Below are 19,318 nucleotides of genomic sequence, written 5' to 3' on the forward strand. Positions count from 1 at the left end.
GTTGATTCTGGGTTTTATGGCCACACGAGTTTATTGTTAAATGTGCAGCATAAATAAACTTCAGTTGAGTCATCTGATAAAACTGTTTGACAAAAATTCATTCATCTGTTTGGTATTGATATGGATGATCTGACTCTGATGTAAAAATCTAGTAAAGATTCTGGGATTTGTTTGAAATCTTCTAAACATTTATCTTCAGCGCCTTGAAGTGGATGAATGAAAGTGTTTAAACCAGCATGAGTATCAAGTTCTGGCATGGAAACAGCATCCAACGAAACATTTGGAACCTTTTTGCTAAATGAAGATCATATGCTGAGGTTCAAAGACGCAGAACAGCCTGTAAACATGTGATTAAAAATACATAATCTGTGTTTCATCAAATATGTCAAATGTTAAAAATTAAAACACATATTAGGGAGTAGTTAAAGATGTGGATTCACATAGTTTTGATGCCGCAGTAAGTATGTAGTGCAGTTTATATGTAAATATAATAATATATGTATGTATATATTAGAAAAGCAGCAGCTTTAAGCCACAAAGGAACATGATACACTCAGCTTTGATGTACAGTTATGACCTGATTTTTCAGTACATCAAACCTCTAACAATAAAATAAAAACTGAACCCTCGCCCAGAACTAAAACGATTTAGTCCTCAATAAAATAATATTATTGATGTGAGTTAAAACAGGCACGTCCAAACTTTTTGTCACGAGTCAAAAATGCTGGTGGGGCAAGAAAAGTACAAAAAACAACCCCCTGAAAATCAAGCAGATAAAGTAATCTGAAAGGGAATTTTTGCTCCGTCCATCTTCCTATCAACTCTGACCAGATTCCCTGAAGAAACACCAACAAAATATTTTATAGTTTTCTGTTAATAATTACCTTCTTATAGCTGCTTTTATCTGCAAAGGGCATGACTAAAACAGTTACGTCAAGTTACGTGCAGCTCTTCCACAGTTACCATGCAGCTTTAGACTGCTTTTCTAATCAATGACGTCTTTAAGCAGTCGGTCAGTTTAGGTGAATATAAATGCGCACTACCACTTTATTTTTGTTTTTATTTGTGAAAAACAAAACAAAAAAGCAGACATACTTTTACATTTCACAGTTGTGTTGCTTTGTTTTTATCGGTCACATAAAATCTAATTAAAATATGTTGAAGTTTGATGTTGCAATGTGACCAAATGTAGAAAAAATTAAGGGATGGGTTCCGTTTTGTATTAATTTAAAATCAAATTTGATTTTGGGACTAAGTTTGTCACCAGTTATTTGAAAATATGAAAAAACCCTCCAAAACCCAAAGTCTGTCTTCACAATCAGGAGCCATCGTCTGATTTTTCCCACCATTTAAGAATTGCTCAGGCTCTTTAACATGACTGTAATGATAAAAAGTCCATAACAACCCACAGCAGGAGCCTTTTTATCTCCGTACGTATAGAAACAACAGCTGACACAAGCTTAAACACAAGGAAACTCGTTATCTGACCACAGAGGATGGTGAAGCATCACATCCTTAAAACAGAAAACCAAATTTAATGACAGCAGCTCAGTTTTTCTGGCTTTGGTTTGATCTCCTGTCTCTCCGCCTCCACCGCTGCAGCCTCTTTTTGTTGTGGCGAGGCGCGTTATGGGTCGGCTGGGTTCACGCCATCTTCAGAGGATGAGGGGCGAAGGCCACTAATGACCCCCCTCCAGGGCCCGGTTTCAAAGCTGCAGCCAGACGGAAGAGGCCGGCCGCCTCCATCCACACATCTGGTTCGCATTAAACGGACACATGTGGACTTTGTTTTGGGAAGTGCGACTGACGCGCATCCAAGCAGCCGTAATGAAAAGAGGTTTTCTGAGGCACAAGTTTAGTGGAGACGTTTTCAGTAGGAGACGAACTCTGACAGGAAGAGCATGATGTGACTAAACGCTTATCATTAACGATAATAACCTGAGTAAATCTGGGATGTGAAGCCATGTTTTGTCTCCAGTATTTAAATCACATGCCATGACTCAGGGCCAAATGCAGGATGATAGTTTGTTTTATTTGTTGCAGGAACCAAACTTGACCTTTTCTTTTATTTTATTTTATTTTATCACCAAATTACTACCATGACGAAGCAATAACCAAACCTTTAAACGGGTTTCTTTGTGTTATCATCATTTGTATAAATGAAAAAAGTATGTATTCTTCCCCGTTTCATGTGATACCCCTAAATAAAACCCAGTTCAGCCACTAATATTCAGGTAATTTAATTAGACTATAGAGTCAACTTTGTGTGTTTTAATCTTACTATAAATGCAGATGTTTATTGAAGACATTTGAGGTTTATTCAAGAACATTAATGAGCAAACGGCATCATAAAGACTAAGAACCACAGCAGCAGGTCTGCGAAAGGTTCTGGAAAAGTTTAAAGAAAGTCAAGATGTAAAATAATTTCAAAGTTTGAACCTTTAGAGAGGACAGATCAGGACATGGATGTCCATTTAAACCGACAGGAGAGCATTAATCCGTCCCTCCAGGATGCTGAGATGTTTTTTGTGATTGTTACGGTCAAAGTTACAGTTTTTTTTAGCATTATTTTTGCAATAACATACAGTACAGACCAAAAGTTTGGACACACCTTCTAATTCAATGGGTTTTCTTTATTTTTATGACTATTTATAAGGCAAGAAATCCCACTTATTAACCTGACAGGGCACACCTATGAAGTGAAAACCATTTCAGGTGACTAAATGCAGAGTGTGTGCAAAGCAGTAATCACAGCAAAAGGTTGCTACTTTGAAGAAACTAGAATATAAGGGGTATTTTCAGTTGTTTTACACTTTTTTGTTTAGTGCATATTTCCACATGTGTTATTCATAGTTTTGATGCCTTCAGTGTGAATCTACAATGTCAATAGTCATGAAAATAAAGGAAACTCATTGAATTAAAAGGTGTGTCCAAACTTTTGGTCTGTACTGTATCTTACAAAAAAGTTAAAATTGCTGCACATGACCTTCCCTTTCTTTCTCTTTCACCTCATCAAGTAAATTTCTCCTTACCTGAGAAGACCCTGCGTCATCGTCCTGCTGCTGGACTCTGCTGTCTCCTCCCTGACTCTTTGTTCTTCCTGTTGTGGTATTAAAGATTTATTTTAAATATATGCAAAGCAACAATGAGCACAACTTCTGTACAGAAATCAAAGATGATTGATTTTATACATCACATTAACTGATTAGCAAGGGATGTAAAACAGATAGCATTACTGCAAAAACACAAAATGTTACCAATTTGTTGTGGTCTAATTTCCTGAAATTAGACCACAACTACATTATATGAAGCTGTTCAGCAAGAGATAAGAATTTTGTTTTAAGTCCGTAATTCCTTAATATTGATAAAAAGTTCAGATTATTTCACTTATAGCAAGACATTTTTCCCATGATATGAGAAATTCTGCCAGTGGAACTTCAACGTTTTCATAAATATTAAGGAATTATGAGAACAAACTCCTATATCTTGCTGAAAAGTTCTTTGTAAATTAGTTTTGTCTGTAATTTCAAGTGCACTAAGATATTTGCACTCGGAAGTAGATCAAAATTACTTGATAAGATTTTGTGTTTTTGCGGTAGCATTCTTGGTAACTAGCTTAATATTGTGATCTTCCTAAAATAATGACCTATGTCATTTTTATCCACAACTTATCTTGGTAAAACAATCGCCGCCTCTTTCTTTCCAAAGAAATGTTTTAGGGAGGAAAAAAAACAACACTTTTGGCAAAAAGAGTCAGGCCATAGATTAATAATCATTCAGCTAAAATTATCTAAAGGCAACAACATTACTCAACTTACTTGGTTTGTTTAGAAGCAAACTCAGCAAAGGTTTTTGCCTTTTGGCTAATTGCTGAACATGAAATAGACTGTAAAGCTCGATTTAGCAGCAAGTTCCCCTCTGTCATCAGACCACAGGTGAAACACCGGCGTCAGCATGTTTACGCTCGTGGTGCGTTTGAAGACGGCTCGGAATTACCACTTAACATTACCACATCTTAACAACCAACAGCTGTTAGTCATGCACTCTGCAAAGCCGCCCTTTATGGAAGAGTGGCAAAACCAAAACTTGAAAAACAAGACAAACAAACAACAATAACAACAAAAAAGAACAGAAAAACAAACAAAACAACAACAACAACAACAAAAAGTGCTCCCATAATTTAGAAGGCTTTTATTCAAAGGGAATAGAGAAGCTGGTGGGAAAATTGATAGAGTTAAATCTGGGACAATTTGATGCTTTTCTCTTTACATTTAGTTTATTTTTTTTTTGATAATGTCTCCAGATAAATTCTCATCTGATTCATCCATTCAAAGTCTCTGTTGTTCCTGGTAGTAGAGTTACAGATTTCCCCCCAGTCTATCAGACCTGAGTATAATCACATTTTAAGCCTCGGAAACTTTCTTTGTCATTGTCTTTTTGATACTTTGACATTAAATGAAACAAAAAGTTGCTGCACTAATATTTAGACTGTAAATTCTTGTTGTGACTTTAGAAATTAACAGCATATTTGCTGAGGGCGTGCAGCTTTTTGAGGAAAGTTTGGACATGTCAAAAATATTTGCAGAGCCACTCAAAAGCAAAATTAACCTGACATGAACTGTAATTAAACCCATTCTGCAGCCTTTACTGACCTCTGCTGGTAAACATAGAGAACATTTTAGACTTTAGTCTGGTTTCTCAGAATGATGGATTTCTGATGGATGAGGGGAAAAACATTATAAACAATTCAAATTGTTTTACATGATAAGAATCAACAATGTTAGCTTACTTTTTCACTGGAATTTTCATGAGTGGTTGCCATAATATTACAGAGAAACACATGCAAATATTATTGTAAACAAAAGATAGGTTATCTACACATCTGTGTAGCTGATGTCACCCAGTGAGAACAAACATGTTAACAATTTTCAAATTTTCCATGGAAAAATAAAACGCGTTATGTGTAAAAATGTGTCATTATGAACATTTCTCGTGATACTTTCTTGACTTGATAATGCCTTTGAAATTGTTTTGATTAAACAGTTTTTACAAAACCATAAATCTTTGTGGAACTTCATAAACAAATACATATTGTGTTCCATTGGAGACCTGAAATATGCACTGTTATTTTATTATAAAATATAGAAACTTAACCTTTATCGGATTTTCATAAACAAATGTTGGCACAGTCTTCAAATTATAAACAACTTTTCTTCACAAAGATGTTTCATTTGGACAATCAAAACACCCAAAACAAAACTAAATTTAGTTTTTAACTCATGATTTGGCATCAATATATTAGTAACACAGCTACTTAATAATAGTGGGAATTTACTTGATTACTCAGAGTTTTTGCAAACCTTTGATGTCTCTGCTACCCCAACAGAATTTGCCGTAGTTATGGATGCAGTTCCTGATGGTATCCTGATCTTATTAAGAAGTGCAGGGAAGCCAACCAATGTTACACATTTTGACCTCTGGGTGACACCAGTGGGTCACATATGCTTTTCTGTCAAATCCAAAAGCATTGATTGCAACACAAGGTAATTGTTTCAAATATATCACCAACACCTCATATGTTGCTTGCTGCTGCCTAAGCGCCAAAACCCAAATTTTGCAAGAAAGGCTGTGGGTGTTTCTTTGAACGCACTTCCAACTTGATTGTTTGAAAAATCACTAGGTAGCTTATTTCTTGCAAAAATATAGACAAAATAAAAATATCTTGGATAAAATGAAAAGTTTACTAAATCTGGTGTTTCACCTTCAAAACGAGTGTTCAAAAAAGCAAACCACCTGTTGCCACAAGCATTTTTGGGAAATCTGGGTTTCTTTAACCTAGAAGGTAACATTAAAACAAATAATCTTACCAAAACCTCTCATAGTCACACCAGACATTTGACAAACAAAAAGATGTCCACCTCACCATGTCCCCCTGTGTGTTCTTCATCAATTAAACTAATGGGAGGGTCTAAAAGTTACCACAGTAATGTAAGGAATTCCAAATTCAGAAGTTAATTACAGATTTTGGTACTAAACTAACGTAAGTATTTTGTTGAAATTTGAGAGAGATTTATGTTTAAGTGTTCTCTGCAAGAGTCTGAACTTGACACAGCTGTTATTATGCTGCAACCTTCTGGGATAAAATAATCTGATATGTGACGATGCACCAAGTTCATGATATCAAAAGCAAAAAATAAAAATACATTTATATCATTGATCTAATAACATCCTTAGAAAATTACCACACAAATCTAAACTTAGTCACTATTCCTTTTTCTCTGGTGTTTCAAAAAGAGCATCTTACTCTAATTACAGGAAAGCTATAGAAACACTTGATTATCACCTTATTTAATGTATGCACAAATAAGCACCTCCTGGCTTGTTAATTGGTGTAAATGAATATTAATATTTATGTAAATATACTGATTTACATAAATATGAGCCTCGCGTAAATAACGCGAGGCTCAGCGTCTCTCCAGAATCTGCTCTTTAGTGGTTTTTTATCTATTCATGACTGGACTTTTTTCCCCGAATTGCACTGCGTTGCTGCGCTACAGCAGACACGAACTTCTGGACCTTTGGAGCTACAATTTTGACTCTATGATCGCCGATCTCCGACTCATCCCAGAGATCTCCAGAACACCAGAGGCTGCTCACTTCTCCCGGCCGGGTGGAAGTGTACGCAGGCCGCGACGAGAACGTAAACAAAGGCGGGGTAAGCGTGGAGGGGTGCGAGATAGATAGATAGATAGATAGATAGATAGATAGATAGATAGATAGATAGATAGATAGATAGATAGATAGATAGATAGATAGATAGATAGATAGATAGATAGATAGATAGATAGATAGATAGATAGATAGATAGATAGATAGATAGATAGATAGATAGATAGATAGATAGATAGATAGATAGATAGATAGATAGATAGATAGATAGATAGCATTTATTGTCATTGAACAGGATTCAACGAAATTTTTGTTGCAGCTCGTGCAAAAAGTCACATATATACAATAAAAATAAACAAACACACAATAATAATAATAACAATATATACAACTAAAATTAACTAAAGGCACTCAACCACACCAAAGAAGTAGCAGCAGGTCCAATTATGGCAAAATGCAGATGATGTGACAGTGCAAAGTGCAGAACAATATGGCTGTGTGGGGGTGGGGGATATGTATGTGTGACTGCGAGGTTATGATATGTGTGGGAGGGGTGCGGCAGGGAGTAATGGCTCTGACGGCTGTGGGAAAGAAACTGTTTCTCAGTCTATTTGTTGTAGTCCGGCTAAAGCTAACACCACACCGGCTCCCTTTACCCAGCATTTTCCTCGCCAATGTCTGTTCTCTGGCTAATAAAATAGACGAGTTACGACTATCCATCACGAGTGACAGACGGATTATGGACTCAAATGTCATGTTTTTCACCGAAACATGGCTAAACAACAGCTGCCCGGACAATGCTATCCAGCTAAGTGGATGCCACACACACCGAGCCGACAGGACAGCAGATGACTCCGGCAAGACCAGAGGCGGAGGTTTGTGCATTAACAAAGCTTGGTGCACAGACTCTGCTACTACCGAGAGTCACTGCTCACAGAATGTAGAGTTTTTAATGGTCAAATACAGACCTTATTACCTCCCAAGGGAATTCACCTCGATCATCCTCACTGCCGTGTACACCCCCCCCACCTCCCCTTGCCATGCTAATGCCAAGCTAGCCATGAAAGAACTCTATGCGGCTATTAGCAAACACCAAACTAAATACCCCGAGGCTGCTTTTATTGTTGCAGGTGATTTCAATCACTCCAACTTGAAGACAGTTCTTCCCAGATTCCACCAACATGTCTCCTGCCACACCAGAGGAGACAAGACCCTGGACCATTTTCTACTCCAATCTGGCTGGAGCCTACAATGTGACACCCTGCCCCAACATCGGACAGTCAGACCATCTCTCCCTGTTCCTCGCACCTCGGTACTTACCACTCATCCAACGTGTGAAACCAACCGTGAGGACAGTAAAGGTGTGGCCAGAGGGCTCAGACGCTGTGCTCCAGGACCGGTTCACCACCTACAAACGCATTACCGTGTACCCCAACCAGAAACCCTGGATGAACCGAGACGTTCGTCTCCTTCTGAAGGCCCGCAACATCGCCTTCAGGTCAGGGGATGCACAGACTTATAGTGCAGCCAGGGCTGAGCTGAAGAGGGGAATCAAGAAGGCCAAACACCACTACAAAAGGAAGGTGGAGGATCATTTTTCTAACTCCAACCCCCGACGTATGTGGCAAGGCCTTCAGATTCTCACAGACTACAAGAACCCCAATACCACCCCCGCTTCTACTGATGTCTCCTTCCTCAACGAACTTAACAACTTCTATGCTCCTTTTGAGAGAGGGAATACCACAACTGCAACCAAAGCAGCTACCACCCCAGGCCAACAGCCACTGACTTTCCTCCCCACTGACGTAGGAGCGGCTCTGAGCAGGATTAAATCCCACAAGGCTGCGGGTCCTGATGGCATACCTGGACGTGTCCTCAGAACGTGCTCTGGGGAGCTGGCAGGATTGCTGACGGACATCTTCAACCTGTCCCTGGCCCGCGCTGTGGTACCGACCTGCTTCAAGTCTACCTCCATCGTCCCAATCCCCAAGAATCCCAACCCAACCAGACTCAATGACTACTGCCCGGTAGCCCTTACCCCCATCATTACCAAGTGCTTGGAGCGGCTGGTCCTAGCACACCTCAGATCCTGTCTCCCCCCCACACTAGACCCCCACCAATTTGCATACAGGCAGAACAGGAGCACAGAGGATGCAGTCTCTATAGCGCTGCACTCTGTCCTTTCTCACCTGGACAGTAAGAACACTTACGCCAGACTGCTGTTCTTAGATTTTAGTTCAGCATTCAACACTGTCATCCCATCACAACTCATTACCAAACTCACAGACCTCGGCATCAATTCACTCATGTGTAACTGGTTGCTCGACTTCCTGACCAGTCGACCTCAACATGTCCGGCTGGACAACCACTTCTCATCCACCATCATCATAAACACCGGAGTGCCACAAGGCTGTGTGATGAGTCCTTTCCTCTACTCCCTCTTCACCTACGACTGCAGACCTGTCCATGGCTCTAACGCCATCATCAAGTTCGCAGACGACACCACGGTGATCAGCCTCATCAGAGATAATGATGAGGCCGCTTACAGGTAGGAGGTAGACCATCTGGCTGAGTGGTGCGACAAAAACAACCTGCAGCTGAACACAGAGAAGACCAAGGAGCTTATCGTGGACTTCAGAAGGAACGCTGACCCACATCCACCCATCCACATTAAGGGGACAGTGGTGGAGCGTGTGGACACCTTTAAGTTCCTGGGAGTCCACATCTCCGAGGACCTAACTTGGATGACCAGCTGCTCCAAACTCATTAAGATGGCGCATCAGCACCTCTTCTTCATTGGGACCTTGAGGAAGAACCACCTGTCCTCAGAGATCCTCACAAACTTCTACTGCTGCACCATTGAGAGCATCCTCACCAACTGTATTACAGCTTGGTACGGGAACTGCTCTGTCTCCGACCGGCAGGCGCTGCAGAGGGTGGTGAAAACTGCCCAGTATATCGCCGGGGCACCGCTCCCTGGCATCAAGGACATCTACAGGAAGCGGTGTTTGAAAAGGGCCGGGAAAATCACAAAGGACTCCACTCACCCAGCACACACACTCTTTTCCCTCCTGCCCTCTGGGAGGCGTTACAGAAGCCTACGGACCAGAACCACCAGGCACCGGAACAGCTTCTTTCCCACAGCTGTCACGCTTTTGAACGCCTCCTGACATAAAACATAAACTATAAGGACTGTACTCCCCTATCCTCTCATACAACAATAACACATGGACTATCCTCACACACACATACATCACGGACTGTTTTCTTCACACACACATACAACCTGTAAATTTTATCTGCCATTATTTATCTATAATCCATTCCCTAACATTCCTGTATATTCTGTATAATCTGTGCATATAGCTCCCATACTTATATTTATACACAATATCTATAGTATATCTCTTGCTACAACCCCTTATAGTCCATACATACATAGTCTTGTACATCTGTGAATAAATATTTATATCTCGTAGAGCACTTCTGGATAGATGCAAACTACATCTTGTTGCTTGTACTTGTGACAGTGCAATGACAATATAGTTGAATTCTATTCTATTCTATTAATTCAGGCAGATATTGGTACATATATTGATAACTGTCTTGTCTTCATTAGTTCTTTCAATAAAGGTTTGGGGAAAAAATTGTTAATTGACACGCAGTTGAAGACAGATTCCTGACATTGGTATTTAACTCCAGCCACTATTTATAACTACATGAGCAGCAGCAGCAGCAGGAGCTATTCTTGCTAACTTGTGGCCAATCACAAGTTAGCAAGGAACTGCAGAACCAATCGATGAGCTTGTCTGAAAGAAACATTAGATGTTATAAACTGAGCAGAGACGCCATTGCTGGGTGTTAGATCTCTGTTGAAAAACTAACAGCTTTTTGGAAGGTTTTAACAAGAAGCAGCTGAAACATTTGGTGAGTCTTGCTGTCGAAATAATTTGATACAACATGACTGAGAGACTTCTGGGAAGTTTCCTGAGCTGCCATGTTTGTACAGAGATTTTCAGAGATCCAGTGTCTCTCTGCTGCAACCACAGCTTCTGTTCAAGCTGCCTGCAGAAATTCTGGGAACAAACTGGAAACAAGAACTGTCCCATCTGTAAAAGAAGATCTTCCAAGGACTTCCCAGGTGTTCATTTCACTCTGAAGGAACTGGCTGACTCTTTTGCTGGAAGACAAAAAATGGGGCTATCAGAGACAGAACAAGGAGAAAAGCATCTGGTCTGCAGGAAACATCAAGAAGACACTAAACTGTTCTGTAAAGACGAGCAGAGAGCTGTGTGTCCTGTCTGTGAGTTTTCTCTCCACCAGAGTCACAAAGTGGTTCCTATAGAACAAGCAGTCAGTGAGCTGAAGGAGCAGCTGAAATCTGACTTAAAGTCTCTGCAGGACAAGAGGAACAAACACAAACAAGTGGAGAAAACATACGATGATGTGATTCAACACTCCAAGAAGCAGGTGTTGTCCACAGAGAGACAGATCAGAGCAGAGTTCAACAAGCTCCACCAGTTCCTGAGAGAGGAAGAGGAGTCCAGACTGGCAGCTCTGAGGGAGGAAGAGGAGCAGAAGAGGAAGACTATCATGAGAGAGATGAAGAGGATTGAGGATCAGATCTCCTCTCTGTCAGACAGCATCTCTGCTGTTGAAGAAGAGCTGCAGAAAGACAACGTGTCGTTCCTCAGCAGTTATGAAGCCACTCAGACCAGAGTCAGAGGTCAGAGGTCACTGCCAGATCCACAGCTGGTCTCAGGAGCTCTGATAGATGTAGCCAAACACCTGGGCAACCTGTCCTTCAGAGTCTGGGAGAAGATGAAGGACGAGGTCCACTTCAGTCCTGTCGTTCTGGACCCAAACACTGCTAATGGATGGATCCATCTGTCTGATGATCTGACTAATGTGAGACGTGGAGACACAGAGCTGCAGCTTCCTGATAATCCAGAGAGAAACACCAGGCACTGCAATGTTTTTGGTTCTGAGGGTTTCAAGTCAGGGAAACACAGCTGGGATGTGGAGGTGGGAGATCATCCTCACTGGACTGTTGGATTGGTTAAAGAGTCTGTTGATAGGAAGGGAGAGTTCAAGGATGCTGTTACATATGGAATCTGGTGTTTATCTTATTTTGAAGGAAAATACAGTAATGGTGGTAAGATTCTCAGAGTGAATAAGAGTCTTCAAAGGATCAGAATCCATCTGGACTATGACAGGGGGGACGTTTCCTTTTACGACTCTGAAGACTCGACTCTCATCTACTCTCACAGAGACACTTTCACTGAGAAACTGTTCCCGTACTTTAACGTTGGAAAAGCTGCTGATACCAAAATGTGTGACGTCAAAATTTGTCAGATTAGAATTTTGGTTGAAGTCTAAACTTGTATTTTTCAGTTCTCTGAAGTACTTTGCCTTTTCATGTTATTATTTGCAGTCAGACCAACTTTCTATTTTAAATCCTTGATAAACAAGCTGGAACCCCAAACTGCATCTGTCTGACGATCCGACCAGAGTGAGATGTGAAGACTTTTACCTGCAGCTTCCTGAAAATCCAGAGAGAAACACTAACTACCCGACTGTTTTTGGTTCTGAAGGCTTCAGCTCAGGGAAACATATCTGGGATGTGGAGGTGGGAGATTATCCTGGCTGGGATGTTGGTTTGGCTAAAGAGTCTGTGGACAGGAAGGACTACTTTGGTTCTTCACCCAAATATAATGTGTGGAGTCTGTGGCCTGGCAGTGGGAAGTACGCCAGCAGCGAAGGTGAGGTTGTCTCACATAAGAAAGATTTTTAGAAGATCAGCGTCCTTCTACGACCCTGAAGACACGACTCTGATCTGCTCCTGTAGATCACCTTCACTGAGAAACTCTTACTCTACTTCAGCATCGCACATTTTGGAAATTCTGAACCCACTAACGTTAAAATCAGCAAATTGAACGCCGCTTCAGTAAAATAAATGTTGTAGAAGGGAAAATGCAGAAAACAGCAAAATGAACAAGGAATAACAGGCAAATAATTGGATTTATATGATTTATCTGATGCACCCTGATTCACTTTAGTTATGCTAAATGTTGGATTTTATGTGTGGATTTTGTCATAGAATTAGTGTTTGGTTTTTCTTCTTATGGTAAATTTTCTCTTGTCTATGCTCAATTTAATCATACTGTTTCAAGCTTTCACTGAATTCAGTCCCAGAGGTGCCAAATGTAAAGAAAAATAAATTTAGTTTATAAACTTTTAGTTGACTTGTCAAATCTAATTTTAATAAACACCTTGTCCATCTCTTTCTATTATTATTTTACATAAATCAGTGTTTAGACATCTACTTCAGGTTTTTAAAGATAACACGGAATAGCTCAAACAGTTGCTCTTTCTAAATCCCAGCATGTGATTGGTTAAACTGGACAGGAAGTCCAGTGAAGACAAAATTATTTTGACTTGATCATTTAAGCAACAGCAGCTGATCTTAAAATGAAATGAAACCTATTATTAATATAATGAATGCATTTATTGATATATTTATGTAATTATACATTTAATACCCTATGTAAGAATTTATTATAACTTTAAAACCAATATTGACACAAAGCAATGATTTAAACACAACTTTTTATTTAATTGTGGCACTTTTGTACCTCCGTACTTTGGTCTTACATTTCTTCAATACTTGTAAATTATTTTTATAGTGTATATTTAAGCTAGTAATCAGGTTGTAATGTGATTGTGATCCATTAAAAATTTATGGAGGTACTGTAAAGCATTTACTGTTAGTTCAAATACAATGTTAAATTCTGTGAAAATTATTTATTTAAAAAAAAAAAATCCTAAAGCAAGTCTAAGTCTGTTTAAACAGGAACACATTTACAAGAAGTAACATCTGTGATGCTAATAAATGAAATGAATCATTTCAACTCTGGATGTTTTCTTTCTGAACTCTGGTATACCTTTTAGAATAAAACTGAAGTATTTGTTTAAATTCTAATTGATTTGTTGTTTTGTGCTTTTACTCCGTTTTTAATTTGTATTTTAAACATTTTAAGATCTTGTATTTTTATATAACCAAAATCACAATGAGGAGATGCAATAAAAATTATTTTCAATTATAAATGCTGAATAATGTGTTTTTTCCTAATTATTAACAATTGACATATTTTCTTCACTTATAACAAGATATTTTTTCCTTGTTTTAAAAATTTGCCATCTCTGCTGTTTTAGTTAATTTCATTTCCAGAAATTTCCCCATCACTCTAATGAATTAAGTATTAATTTTTTCCTGTTTTTTAATTGGTGTTGAAGTTGTCTCAGTTTTTAGCCAAATTATATAAAACAAAACAAGAAGTTGAAAGAAATAGTCAAAATACAAACACTGATGAAACACTCCAAAACCGACACTGAATGGATTTTATAACTTCTGCTGAATGATTCATTCCTTTCCTGCCTCATGTTTTTTTCCCCTGTAAATCTTGTTTTCTTTAGCTGTGAATGCTTCCCCAAGGTGCGGCTGGCTGCTTGTCTGATTACACATTCACCTTACGAGAGACACCTGTGTGCCTGTCATGCTTTACTTTTTTACTTATTATTCTCAGTTTAGTTATGTGGACTGCAAAGAGTTTTGTCTAGAAAAAAATCTACTTTTCAAACTCAGAATAATACTTGTTTTTTTGGGCAAAAATGTACTCTTCCTTTTTTTCTGTTTACAATGGCTCTAATACGCCGTTCTAGTTTGTGGAACCATTGTCATCAAACTATTCAATCGGCCAAAAATGGGTATAAAACTTTGGGAAACTGATCAGCAGATGGCAGCAGAGAGCCTCCCAGAGGTTTTAGCACCAAGAAACCTTAAGTTAAGTCAGGTGTTGTCCACACTGAGGCTCAAGGGCCATTTGTGGTCCATGTACTGATCTTGTGCGGCCCCTAAATGATACAAATTTGTCCCACATTTGGAAGTTTTTTGAAGCGGCTCATTTTCCAGACACCAAAAAACATAAATTTATTGCCAAAAAAACAGCTGGATCGTTTTTGGGGTTTTTTTTAAAGCATTTTGTGATGTTTTTAGAAGCAGTTGAGACCCAAAAGAAGCAAAATGTGCAAAATGTGAATTTTGCAGAATAAGTCCCCTTTAAGGTATTCAATATTACTACAGCTATATCCCTAATGATAAATTTGTTTCTGCTTGCATAATGTTGATTATAGCTGTATCACAGATACCATTATTTACCATTAATTCTTCACTTCAGAGTATAAAAATGATTATAATATACAGAAAATGCTCTGCTGATTTGATTTTGATGATGCTACAAATGTATAAAAGTGATAAGGTAAACTTGTGCTGTTTTCGGCTTACGCTTTGTTTTCTTGGCATTGACAGGAATTTAAATATTGTTTAGTTTTGTCTTGTTTTTGTATTTTATTTTAAATTTTTCATTTTGTTTTGTTTTTGCTTGTTTTTCCCCAACGTTGATTTTTTTCTTTTTTGACTAATGTGTGGAAAGATTAAAAATGACTGAAATAAATAAATGAGTAAATAAATAAATAGATAAATTGTTTAATTTGTATTAGAGTTAAGTCTTTATTTTCCCTTTCATTTATGTTTTAAAGTCTTCATAGTAAAATACTTAATTTTCACATTTTGGTCGTAGGAATACCTGACATTCTTATCTCCACCCACTGAAACCAGCTTACTGTTTAAGCGTAAGACAAAAATGTTGTTTATCGGGTTTATAGTAGAGTGAGAATGAAATTCTCTCTGGCTTCAACAACAACCAAACTACACACCTTTTTCCGTACAAAGAGCCTCTTGGCAATTTCTTTTTACTTCTTTTTTCTTTTCTCATTCAATTAAACGGTTAAAGAACATAGCAGCTTCAATTACAGGAAGAATAACACAGGAACAAAAGAGGCAGAAAATATTTATCTGTCACCAGAGCTTGTCTAACTGGTAAAACGTCTCTGAGTTGTCAGACAGAATGACAGGAATTATCCTCGCTGCTGAACAGAGCTGAAACGCCACCACAACATGGTGGATCGCTGTTGAAAAAGACGCTGGACCTGAGCGAGAGCGGCGAAGAAACGTTGGTGAGTCCACACACTGCTACTTTGGGACAAAAGACAAGAAGAAACAATTTTTTTCCCCCGTTGTCTTTAAAAACAAGAAGATCATCTAAAAGATGATCTAATAGTGAAGTGGGTGAATTTTAAAATGAAGGAACTGACTGACTCTTTATCTGGAAGACACAAAACTTCATCTGAGAGAAAAAGACAAGCTAAAATGGGGCTGTGCAGTAAACATCCAGAGGTTCCTCATTTATTCTGTGAAGACGAGCAGAGAGCCGTGTGTCCTGTCTGTGAGTTTTCTCTCCACCAGAGTCACAAAGTGGTTCCTATGGAACAAGCGGTCGGTGGGCTGAAGAGGCAGTTGAAATCTGACTTAAAGTCTCTGCAGGACAAGAAGGAGAATTACAAACAAATGGAGAAAACATACGATGAAATGACCGGACACATCACAAAGCAGGTGTCGTCTACAGAAAAACAGATCAGAGCAGAGTTCAACAAGCTCCACCAGTTCCTGAAAGAGGAAGAGGAGTCCAGACTGGCAGCTCTGTGGGAGGAAGAGGAGCAGAAGAAGAAGACGATAAAAAAGAAAATCAAGAAGATTGAGGAGCAGATCTCCTCTCTGTCAGACAATATCTCTGCTGGTAAAGAAGAGCTGCAGAAAGACAACCTGTCATTCCTCAGGGGTTACGAAGCTGCACAGAGCAGGGTCAGAGGTCAGAGGTCACTGCCAGATCCACAGCTGGCCTCAGGAGCTCTGATTGATGTGGCCAAACACCTGGGCAACCTGTCCTTCAGAATCTGGGAGAAGATGAAGGACGAGGTGAAGTTCAGTCCCATCATTCTGGACCCAAACACTGCCAGCCGATGGCTCTCTCTGTCTGATGATCTGACCAGCGTGAGACGCTGCGAAACAAAGGAGAAACTTCCTGACAATCCAGAGAGAAACATTAACTACACCAATGTTTTCGGTTCTGAGGCCTTCGGCTCAGGGAACCACAGCTGGGAAGTGGAAGTTGGAGATCATCCTCGCTGGAATATCGGTTTGGTCAAAGAGTCTGTGGACAGGAAGGGAGAGACAGATGCTTTGCCCAAATATGGAATCTGGTGTTTAGTGCATGGTGATGGAAAATACACGGATGGTGAAGCTAACATCGTCACAATGAAGCAGAGTCTCAGGAAAATCAAAGTCCAGCTGAACTATGACAGAGGGGAAGTGTCCTTCTATGACTCTGAAGACATGAGTCACATCCACACCCACAGAGACACTTTCACTGAGAGACTCTTGCCTTATTTCTGTGTTGGAAAAACAGGAGAAGTGGAATCTACAAGTATCAAAGTCTGTAAAACATAGATTAATTTTTAAGCATCACAGAAACAGAGTGTAATGTTTGAAAAGAAATGTTATTTTCTAAGAAAACAACACACTTTGACATCAGTTGCAATGTCGAATATCATAACATACACGTTCAGACTTCGATGTCTCAATTTTACATAGAAAATGTGCAAAAAGAAAATCTAAAACCACATATAGTTTACACAGGGGATCCACTCATTTATGTTTATGTTGTATGTGAACATCCCAATATGGAGACATTTACATTCATAAGATGGCAGCTGACACCCTGCCAACATGAAGTTTGTAAAATAATCAATAAAGGATTTATTTTGTAGCTTTTTATTTTTGATGCTTAGAGGACGTTGGACCTTTTTAGTTTGTGGCTTCAATTTTGCAGAACAATTTGCTATTAAATATTAGACATGCCTTTTCTCTTGCTGTTTTTAGGTCTATTTTTTTTTTTTTAAAAAAAAACATTCTTATTTTCAGTGAATTTTTATACAATATGAGTTGGTGTTTCTGTTTTTATTTTAAAAAAAAATCTTTGCTGAAATTTTACTCAGCAAAGATAGGTGTTTTTGGTGTGTTCATTTTTACATTTTATTATTATTTGTTTCTTGATTCCTTGACCTGTTTTATTATTGTACAGCATGTTGGTTAATACATTGTTTTTAAATGTAATTTGTGAATAAAATTGATTTGGATCGGTTTATGAAGCAACTTGATTTTATAAGCTTATTCTTCAGATTTTACTATTATGGCAAATTTAGTCACTGGTGCAACAACTATTCAGACTTCAGGAGTTAAAATAGACAGATTAAAAACTCTGACAGCATAGCAGTAAACATAGCATACCAGCATGATTGCAAGATTAAGAAATATAGTTAAAATAATTTATTACTAAGTTAGTGGAGAGGTTATGAGAAGTCAATATCTTACCTGAAATATGGGATTCAATGACACAATAATACAGATAATTTTTTAAAAAAGCTGTTGCGAATCAGAGATATTCCAAAAAACATAAATAAATAAAAAAGTTTCAAAGAATTGGCAGTGGACACAACTCAGAAATGCCGAAGAAATTACAAATATTTCATTCATGTCCTGCATGTGGTCAACAAGGGCCAAAAATTGTTTTTCCTCCACATCTGGACAAAGATGTAAGACCGTAAAGCTTTTCTCAGATGTAGACTGATGAAAGTAAAATTAAACTTTGAGACATTATTCAGCTGGAAAAGATTTTTGTCGAAGTGGATAAAAAAATCCAAATACCAATCTAATGAGCTTTGACGTAAAACTTCCTGTTGTTTGCTTGAAAACTGAAGATGAAAAGATATTTCAACAAAAAAAAGAAGAAAAGTTACACAATGTCTTAGAAAAGTCGGCAGGATTCATCTGAAGAGGGCTGTGGACATCAGATGTTTTCACAATCTGATTGATTTGGAAAACTTACTAAGTCAGCAAATTTTTCCAGGTGAAGAAGTGGGATGTTGATAGTTTTCATGCTCTTTAATTGGTGAGCACACTAATTAAAGACAGTTGTTCCAGCTGTCAATCAACCTTGTGAATGCTTTGCTAAATGTGTTAATGACAGAGAAACAACTTTCCACTACAGGTTTATTGGTTTATTCACCAACAACAATGACCTTGCTAACTAGCCATAGCATTTATGAAAGGCTCTGCTAGCTGTAGCGTAGCAGATAGTAAATGGAGAGTGAGAGGGGGAGATGAGCAGCGCCACATGTAGAGTGATTGACAGCGCTAAGACCTTTCTCTTGGCTCTAATTAGTTGTTTTTAGTTAGCAATTTCTTCACTGATTATCTGTCTCATACCATATTGTCACGACATAGTGGCAGTTTCAACAAATATTCGATATAAATACTGCAGCTTTAAAGCCCAGGCTGAATGAATGCAAACTTCAGAAAGGTCAATGTCGTTATGTTTTACAGTTTCTCAAGTACATTATTGAAGCTTTACAGTTTGCTTCTTGACTCAGCATTTAACCTGACGGCTCACAAAGATGGGAACATTCACAATGAAAGTAAAGCAGAACAGGTTTCTTTAAACGGCTCAAGGAAAAAAAATGTTGTCTGTCCTGTTTATGATGAGCTGAAACAAACTCTTTAAATGTGGAATGTTTGCAAAATTTGGCACAAACTTTAATATTCTAAACCCCTAAATGTCCTTATGTAAAAATTAAGAGAAGAAATGTTAAAAATGTAAAAATGTAATTTATTTGTAATGTTTTGAGTTTTCAC

The 19,318-nt window shown here is 38.5% G+C and overlaps 2 protein-coding genes across 2 annotated transcripts; both read left to right on the top strand.

Moving 5' to 3' along the window:
* Positions 1 to 10,521: 10,521 nt before the first annotated feature.
* On the top strand, positions 10,522 to 13,602 carry LOC102221653 (nuclear factor 7, brain-like). The gene has a single exon (XM_023343262.1). It carries the CDS (start codon positions 10,630 to 10,632, stop codon positions 12,046 to 12,048), a length of 1,419 nt encoding a protein of 472 aa, XP_023199030.1. The 5' UTR covers positions 10,522 to 10,629; the 3' UTR covers positions 12,049 to 13,602.
* A 1,846-nt stretch (positions 13,603 to 15,448) lies between these two features.
* LOC111610281 (nuclear factor 7, brain-like) lies at positions 15,449 to 17,759 on the top strand. The gene has a single exon (XM_023343298.1). It carries the CDS (start codon positions 15,869 to 15,871, stop codon positions 17,072 to 17,074), a length of 1,206 nt encoding a protein of 401 aa, XP_023199066.1. The 5' UTR covers positions 15,449 to 15,868; the 3' UTR covers positions 17,075 to 17,759.
* The last annotated feature ends 1,559 nt before the right edge of the window (positions 17,760 to 19,318 follow it).

Source organism: Xiphophorus maculatus, chromosome 12 (assembly GCF_002775205.1).
Source record: "Xiphophorus maculatus strain JP 163 A chromosome 12, X_maculatus-5.0-male, whole genome shotgun sequence".
In the NCBI taxonomy this organism is placed as follows: Eukaryota; Metazoa; Chordata; class Actinopteri; order Cyprinodontiformes; family Poeciliidae; genus Xiphophorus; species Xiphophorus maculatus.

What these genes read in the sequence shown, in the direction of transcription:
- LOC102221653 (XM_023343262.1), top strand. Translation starts at nt 10,630, where the DNA reads ATGACTGAGAGACTTCTGGGAAGTTTCCTGAGCTGCCATGTTTGTACA.
- LOC111610281 (XM_023343298.1), top strand. Translation starts at nt 15,869, where the DNA reads ATGAAGGAACTGACTGACTCTTTATCTGGAAGACACAAAACTTCATCT.